The sequence below is a fragment of the Physcomitrium patens genome, chromosome 25 (assembly GCF_059467195.1).
Source record: "Physcomitrium patens ecotype Gransden chromosome 25, ASM5946719v1, whole genome shotgun sequence".
NCBI lineage: Eukaryota > Viridiplantae > Streptophyta > Bryopsida > Funariales > Funariaceae > Physcomitrium > Physcomitrium patens.
The window spans coordinates 770,749-780,132 of NC_143434.1; the positions used below are offsets into that span (position 1 = coordinate 770,749).

Here is a 9,384-nt window from a genome sequence, read left to right on the forward strand (position 1 = left end):
ATTATTACTCATCTGTCACTCATAGTTTTTTGTAATAGATTTCTTCTATGCCAAATTCTAGAATACTAAATAGTCCTTTAAAAAAATTATTAAGTAAAATAATCCATTTGTATAAGGTTGTTGCTTCTTCAATCCTCTTGTCTAGTACCTTATTTTTCTTCAACAATATCCATCACTACATTTTGCATCCTTAGGTCAAGATACCATCCAAAGATTTCATGTGGAAAAAACAAAACATAATGAAGGACCAATAAATTGAATGAGTCTCATGAATCCTTTTTAATAGCCCGTTACTACATAGGCAAATAATAATATCACAAAGTGCATTATGCTGTGATCCATCTTTAAATAATATAATAGTAATTTTTTTAAAAGTACTAGAAAGATTATATTAGCATCTATCACTTTCATTCATAAAGTACAAAAAAAACAACAAGATCTACTTCCACTACTCCTTCATTCTATGCCTAAGATAGTTTTAAAGGAGAATAATCCATTTATTGACTCGATAAAGCACAATTATAATTCATTCTTCTATCTTGTGCAAATAATGCATCATGTATATAAAATTATGCATAGATTGGATTGATATCTTTTTTTAATAATAATACTGCTATTGAATAGCTCAATCCTCTTTTTATTCTAAAATTGTATGAAGCATTTTTTTGAAGTACATATCAATCAATATTTGAACCTAAGGATGTAAATGCATGTGCATCATTGTATTAATGGATATTTTTTCAAAAATCCCTTGTTCTTGCATCTTGGTCTTCAAATAATCATCTCAAAAGCAAAGGCGGAGAAGGTAGAGATGGTAGAAAAGTCCAATTGTCCAAATAATGGCAACTTTCTTAGCAATTGGACTAAATATTCATCAAATCAATGCAGTGCATTATAAAAAAGATACAAAATATTCATCCTTCTTAGATTATATATGGCTTTAATACATGTAACTACTTTAACTTTTCTTTGTGCTCACTCACATTCCCTCTACTATCATTGAGCAATTGCTCTCCAATTCATTATTAAAGCTTGACATTCACAACAAGACAAGCTCTACCAAAGAATTGAAGTAAGTTTGTATAAGTGTCAAAATTATACTTCCATAGAATTTTAAACCTTCTTAATTAAGTATAATTATATAATACTTGTAAAATAAAAATAAGTAAGTACAACTTAATTAGTCAAATTATAATACCATAGTGTTTTAACAAAAAATATTCTACATCTATGCATCTCTATTGATTACAATTATACATATTTTTACAATAACTTGCAATAACAAAAAATTCAATTTTTTCAATATTTTAAATTTTATAAATCAAAACGAATAAATAAAATAATAAATAGTGAATTCTTTATTAAAAAAATATATTATTATTTATTATTTTATTTATATATAAAAATATATTATTATTTATTATTTTATTTATATACAAAAATATATATATATATATATATATATATATTTATACATAAAGTTGAATATAAAAGAATTCATATAAGATCAAAAAATAAAATTCCTACAATTTAATTTTGGTACATCAATTCTTATTGTATAATTGATAATACTTAAAAAATTCTAATAAAACTTTGTTGTTTAAGAATTTTATTGATAATAAAGATATGATATGAAATATAATATAATAAATATAATATAAAAATTATAAAAATTATAAAAACTATAAATATAATTATTAAACTATAAAATAATAAAAATGACTTTGAAATCCTTACATAAACATGTATTTAAAAATAGTGTCTTAGCTTCTGTTATAAAAAAGAAAAAGATGATAGTTGAAGGATGTGAAATAGATGTAGTGAAAAATCAAAAAAGTCAAGTACAAAATTCTTTTATTTATGGTGGTTTATAAAATATTATGATTCTTTCTTTTTAGTCTTCATGTCTATATCCCAAAGTACTAAAAAATAATAATTGCTCAAATTTCTCTCTTCATTGGCTTTGCAATTTAATTAAACCTTCCATTATTAATAACTTATCATTTATAAATTATAATTTTGATGTGAATAAAAATAAATTTGACATGCCTAGAAAAAATGAAATTTGATTATTATAAAAATATTGCAAATGAATTCATTTGCTTACTTTGGAGCAAGACGGCCCAAAATATCCAAACTATAATAAAACTCAATGTCGATCATAATAAAAACAAAGCCCAAATATGAACATTTGACATAGAATATTTTTATAAATCAAAGAGTTTTTTTGTACTAAAATAATTTCAAGTATTAAAATGAATATCAATATCAATTGATTATAATAAATATACATTAATTTCTAAGCTCAATGAATTTTTGTCATTGTAGTCCATTACATCAAAGAATTAATTCAAATCAATTTATGCCATAACTACTCCAATGTCAATAATAAAAGCTCTATCTCTCTAAACTTGACTAAAAAGCCTCTTTTTGTGCTTATCTCTACTTCATAAGCTTGACCTTTTTCTTTTCAATAATGCAATGAGAATGAGCATTCACAATTGACACCTTCAAAAAAATAGTATTGAAGGCACAATAAGATATATTTGCCTGCTATATCCTTGAAGCCATAAAAGTAAGCTTTGCTTTCTTCCTCTCCACTTGCTTTTGTCACCTCTCTTTTTAAATATTCCTCTCCAATAGATTGAACTTGTTTTGCTTATCTCTTCTAAAACTCCCATCTTGATCCTTCCAAAGGTTTAGCAAAAGTAATCCCTCCACAAGATAATTGAATAGAATGTGCTATATTGAAGAATCTTATTCAAGCTTTGAAACTAGATACCTAAAATTTAAGAGTCTAAGAATAATAGCTAAATAAATTCCTTCAAAAATTAAATAATAATAATAATATATAGAATTCCATAAAGAAAGCTCCAACTTCTTTGAATTAATATTAGAATGTAGAATTAGAATTCTAGCCTCTTCAAAAAAATATGTGTGTTTCTTAAAGTTGATTACATCACAATTCACATTCCACTACCTATGCATATAATCATATGCTTATTTAACTACATAAAATACCTCTTATAATGTTGCATTTGCTCTATCTTCCTTCATACAAGTACTTTAATTAATTTCAATGCCTTAGCAAGCTTCAGCCTAATAAGTTTAAATAATTCTTCTTGAATAGCCAGCCAGATGTCACAGCAATCTAAAGATGATGAGATTCTATTGTCATCCGCTTCTATCTTAGAATCCAATCTTGAAATACTTGGGATATCTGCCATCATTATTTAAGTCGCTTCCTCAAATTCATTCTCAATCAAAGTTTCTTTACCAAAAAAATTCTCTTTGCCTATAAGAAAGATGCATGTAGAATTTATGAACATTTGGATTTAACTTAAAATGATTCTTTTTAAATAGCCAGTTAGATGTCATAGTGATTTTTAACATCAATATTGGAACCACGAAATTCACAATTACCTTGAGATTTGAATACTACATGTGAAATTTATATTCTACAACAACCACAATCTCTACTCTATTGCAAAATTATAAAAACAAAAAACAAACAAACAAACAAACAAAAAGAAAGATAAAGAAGTAAGTTCTAGAACAAATGTGAGAAGTTAGTACAAAGTAAAAGAGAATAATTTAAGATAGGAAACATCAAAATCTTAAATGAGCATTATAAACTTCAAATCAACAATAGTATAATTGATAAGCTTTATATTTGTTGATAGAAAATTAAAGCAATAAATTGCTGATAAAAAAACTAAGGCAATCAAAAATCTCCATTTTAATGTGCTATGTTGATTTGTGTCTTTCATTCCTAATATTCAATCCTAGTATTTCATAATAACTTCAACTTTGACAAAAAAAAAATTACCATCTTCGGTGCACTAAAATGCTTGCAAATGAACATGGAGAAGTTTGAACAAAACTTTGACTCCATCAAGCTGGGCATGAGCAAGCTAGAACATAACATTGACATCTCATGTTCACAATCTATACTCAACCCATATACATCAAAGCCCATCAAACAATCAAAACCACCAGCAATTAAGCCACACTTGAGAAGATAAGATGCCATAGGCAAAAGCCATCAAATGCGTGCAGTAGAATTTGACCGCATCAATGAGCGGGGTACCTATGCCATAGGTAATCATAGAATAAGCAAAGAGAGATGCATCATCTATGTGGTCTACTACTTGCTTAACAAAGTGATTAGTTCATGATGAATTGTAAAACACTCTCATTGAACTGTAAAAAGGATTGTGAACTCCAAACAACGTTAAGCTTTTTGATGAAAACTAAGAGGGGTGCATGTGGTGAAGGAGAGCCACTACTTATCTCTTTGAGTGATCTTAATATATAGATGATTTTACAATTTAAGTCATATGAATATGAACATATAAATATATATATATATATATGAAAATGTTAAATAGATCCACATTTTTACAGAATTGATCTATCCATTCTAACCATCATGAAAAACAAAATGACCTCTATATTCATTTCTCTACTACTAGATTTGAAACCAATGAAAATCAACCATATTAATTATGATTATCATATTCTTCATCATGGATGAAATAAATTTAATAAAAACCTGGGTCTATTTAACATTCTTTTTTATATATATATATATATATATATATATATAATAAAGGATATAGGATTAAATTTACTTAATTGTCTAATTGATTTTCCAACATCAACTTCTCCCTCATTCTGAACACTTACCACAAATCCCAAACACAACATTGTTGGAAAAACTGCACTATTTTCCAAAACAAGGGAAACGGCTAAAAGCCAAAACTTGCCAGAAAAGCAGCAAAGTAAGTTACAGAAAGACACAACCGAAGTGGGCTTAGCTTCGGTTGGCTTGGCTGGGCTTGGCTTTGCTGGTGGTGGCGTGCTGAGCTAAACAGTCCACAAACAAACTTCGTCATCGAAGTTAGCAGAGCCGTGGAAATGGTGGGTCAAAGTCCGCGCGAGCTCAGCAAGTGCATACGACTCCGCTTCTAGACTCACTTATAGTGCCGCTGCCTTCTTGCAGTGGCCGATTAAACTGGAAAGAAGGGAAGGGAAGTACACACAGTCAGTCAGTCTGTCAGTCAGTCATGCAAAGTAGAATCAGGAAGGAAGGAAGGCAGGCTCTCTATCTCTCTTCTCTTTTCTGCCTCCGCCTCTGGACCTGAGCTGCCAAGGACACGCACAATCGTCCTTTTTGTTTTTCTATTGCATTGGAGGACACCGCCGGGAAGCTCCATGGGGTACTGAACATGCCCAGGGGATGCCTGCAAGTGCACCTAATGGTGTGGGTGCCATTGGTTGCATCTCCGAAAGCTCTTTCGTACATGTATACGACCTGTGCTCTCTTTCATTTTTGTGGAGTTATCATTTAGACGCACGAGGACCTGCACATCCAGGTAGGCTGCTCATCCGCAAGGTTGCTGGTACCCGAGCGAGTCGGCTTTGTCTTGGTACAGTGGGTTCCTAATGAGAGTGTCCACCCCGTTTTCCACTTCCCCGGCGCTTCGATCACTGGGTCGTGTATCCCGTGCTCCATTCGCGTAGTCGCCTGGGTTGGCACCGGAACGCTGACATAAGCGATCTGCACTAGAGTTTTGGAGTGGTAGCGACTGCGGATAATTTCGATGTGGAGTTTGAGCAATGCGGCTACTGTCCGCGGGTAGATCGGTCCGATGCGCGCATTGGCAAATATAGGCGAACTCCGCACAGAATTGGACCCACGTGTTCATCGTTTTCGTAGTCGGTTTCAAACTGAATTATCAAGATGAATGAAGTGAACAGGCAGACCAACAGAGGCAGCCCCTCCCTTTCGCAAAGAGGTAGCAATTATTTTCAGCTGAACTCAGCACGACTCCAATACAGACCTCCATAACCGGCGCTTCCAGCAGCACCATCACCACTCCTGCCTGTCGTTGATTGAATTACGTAAGACCAGGGCAAAAAACTTGCACCTTCTCAGCTGACAGAGATCTTTTCACATTCATGAGATCGTGCCATTCGTTTTATCCGAGGCCAAAGTATGGTTTCCAGGGACAACTCTCAATAGTTAATCCCTCAAAATTCTTTTTATCTTTTCTTCTTTTCATCTTTTCTTCTTATTATTTTCCTTGCTTACTTCTTGCTTTCTTTCTTTCTGTCGTGAGGAGGCGCGAGAAAGTAAAACAGATTTATTCGCCCACGTACCCCGAGTGTGACAAGGCTTCACTTCCCCTGCAAACGCAACATTGATTTCAAAACCCACAGTAGTGCTGACGGGTTCACGTCACAAGTGCTAATAACAGCACAAGACGATTAATGAAATTGTAGTGTGGAATACTCCAACCACACTGCCTCGTACTAAATGTTTTCTTTGCGTTTGAACAACAAACCCAATGTTTCATAATCAACCGGCAACCAATTAACCAGGCAACTTTAAAAATAGTCTCAGACTGGTAAACATCTTCCGAAACGCAGCGCAAAAGTCTTCCCCAAATCTGGGACCTCGTGTTCCTCAAAAGAACTCCGCAACTTTAGAGCGAAAACCCTCGAGAGAGATCTGCAGAAGATAAATCGTGAAGTTAAATGGTGACGGTACAGAATATATTCCGAGTAGTAAGTAGTGCGACACACTCACTTTGGTGTATGTGAATTGCCTGCGGGGGACTCCACCCCATGATCACCGATTCTTCCACACACACACTTACACTTTCACACACTTTTCACACACATTCACACACACAAAATCACAAACAAAAAGCCCCTCTTTCTCTCGATGCTAAAGCAGCGGGGAGGAGGGGGGGGGGGTGGGCATGCACGGCGAGCTTTTTTGGCGCACGACCTACGCACTCACCCCCTGTCTCCGACCCATCCCAATCATTGTCCTGCATCACCGGGGGGTCCACCTTAGGCATCGTTGATGTTGTTGTTCCATTTCGGCGAGTCTGTGTTTCGTTTTTTAAGTATTTTTTTTTTTTAATGTTTTTTCTGGGGCTTCAATCTCGGCAGGAACTGAGGGGCACGATTGACTTGCAGCCTGTCCCGAATTTCTCAACCATTACTGTTCCTACCAGCTACTTTCTTTAGGGTTATTCTATCCGTCGTCCCCGTTTTTGTTCCTAATTTGGGAGAGAGAATGATCACCATTGCGAGACACATCACTTCTCTCCTTCCGAAGAAGACTCATATCCGGAAAGCTTCTTTACGCACAATCCCGGCTAATCATCACGCGCCTGCTTTTAATCCCTATTTAGTCAAGGAACATGCAGGGATAAAGTATTGTTTGTTGTTGTTATTGTTTCGTTTGTTATTATCGCATTTATGTGGTGCGTAGGATGATGGATGCAAAAGCTGGTGCGCCTGGCAAACGAATATAGAACCTTCCCTCGATAAGCGTGAATGTGTGTGTGTTCATGTGTTTATTTCTATTAACATTCACAGCGACAGTAATAAAAATAGACCTAGGCAAGAGCCTTGCGGTGGCCTGCTTTACCTCGAGACCCATGACTGAGAGGTGAATTCATTGGTTTAACTCCATATTTCCTGGGTTCTTATTTTATTTTGTTGTTTACAAACAGAAAAAAAGGAGGTTTACTCTCTGCATTGATTGTTGGTGGTTTAAAATTATATAAGAGTTCAAATTCTCAGTACCCTATGTCGAGGATAGAGTATGAAACAAGGTTGCTTAACTACTTAATTATACGTAATTAGTTGCTCTCAAAAAGGTCATGGAGTATTAGACATTTGAACGGATTTCTTGGGTTCCATTTGACAACTATTCCCATTGTTGGAATTAGATTATGCCTTCTAGATTTCAATTGCAATCTTTCTATTTTAAATTAGCCAAATGAGTATAGACTCCTTAAGTCTTTTTGATTTGAACCATACATCTTTCCAATTGATTGAATATGTGGTATCAAATTCATCCTTTCATTTTGAAAGAATAATATTCTATAGAAGTTGTTTTTAATGGAGTTTGCAATTAATTTTTGTTGTATAAGCCAAAATATTGAATACTTTTAAAAGGAGTTTTTATTATTATATATTAATAAGTTTAACATTTTTTATATATGTTATCTTAATATCTATATATTTGCATTAAGTATCTACTTAGTAAATTATAACATTTGTAAGGCAAAGCATTATAATCCATTATTATTTTTAAATTGATAAGAAAAAATAAGTTTTTATTTAGGAAACATACTTAAGGAGTATAATTTTATTAGATTTGTAAAGTCAAATCCAATAAACAAAGTCAAGGATAGTATATTTCTTCTTCTACAATTGATTTCACCAAATATTTATTTATTTTTGTTATAATCTTTGAAGAAATCTTTCCAATTTTTTTTTTTTCAATTGCTTTGTAATATAAAGTTGAATTAATCTATTCTTGATATAGCTTAGATTAGAAATTGTAACAAATTTTGAGAAATATAGAAGAATTCTTCACTTTAATTCCATACTCATCATCTAGTTTTCAAATTTATAGTTTTGATCTCTTTTCTTTTGTTGCTCTAAACAAACTTTTATTGTCTTTTTCTCCTTTTAACTTCCATTATATTCTTCATCTAATTCAACAACCTATTTTTCTTTGAAATATTTTTACCTCTTTTATATCAAATAATTTTGTGACTCTTTATGTAAAGTCTCTTGAGTTGCCTCTACTTACCTATGCACTTAGAATTTAAAAAATAATATGTACATATTCTTGCTTCAGTGTCATAAATTAATCTTATAAACATCTTGTACTATGTTTTTGCATATTTCAATCAAAGATAGAAATGTCTTCTTCTCATGTTTTGGCCTATATAGATAGAACCTTTTGTTTCTTCTTCCAATGCTAATAACCACTTCTTGAACAAGTCTTTGGATGATTTATCTACCACAAAGTAAGTTATAGCAACATGTTTTATTAGATGGTCAATCTTAGTTTTGACTACTAAATTATTAATTATAATATGTTTAGAAATAGTAAGTATAAGAAATTCCAAATAAATTGAATTAAATCCTTAAGGAAAGAATCAAAGAATAGTATTATTCTTGGGTGCAACCATTGGATAACTCTTTATAAACCAATATTTTATAATTTACCTTTGATCAATTCAATATTCTCTATGTGTTCCTTATATATTTTCAACTCCATATTTACAACTCCCTTTCTTCTTTGGATGGCATAAGAATTCATTTTTCTATTCAATCTAAAACTATATATATATATATATATATATATATATATTTGGTTTTTAATAATTGCTATATACAATGGAACCTCCATAAATGCATACCAACCTTGCCCACATATGTCTGCCTAACCTCTACAATTGAATATCCTACTTAAGTGCATATCAAACTAAGCTAGTGCTCGCCATTTCAATTGGATAGATTGTGTGTGTGTGTATATATATATATGAATTTTTAAAACAAGTT

At 32.2% G+C, this 9,384-nt stretch overlaps 1 protein-coding gene across 1 annotated transcript; it reads right to left on the reverse strand.

Moving 5' to 3' along the window:
- Positions 1–4,673: 4,673 nt before the first annotated feature.
- On the reverse strand, positions 4,674–8,991 carry LOC149986252 (uncharacterized). Its single transcript, XM_090247724.1, has 2 exons — positions 7,102–8,991; positions 4,674–6,517 (listed from the first exon to the last, which is right to left on the reverse strand). Exon 2 carries the CDS (start codon positions 5,709–5,711, stop codon positions 5,388–5,390), a length of 324 nt encoding a protein of 107 aa, XP_090103850.1. The 5' UTR covers positions 5,712–6,517; positions 7,102–8,991; the 3' UTR covers positions 4,674–5,387.
- Positions 8,992–9,384: the final 393 nt, after the last annotated feature.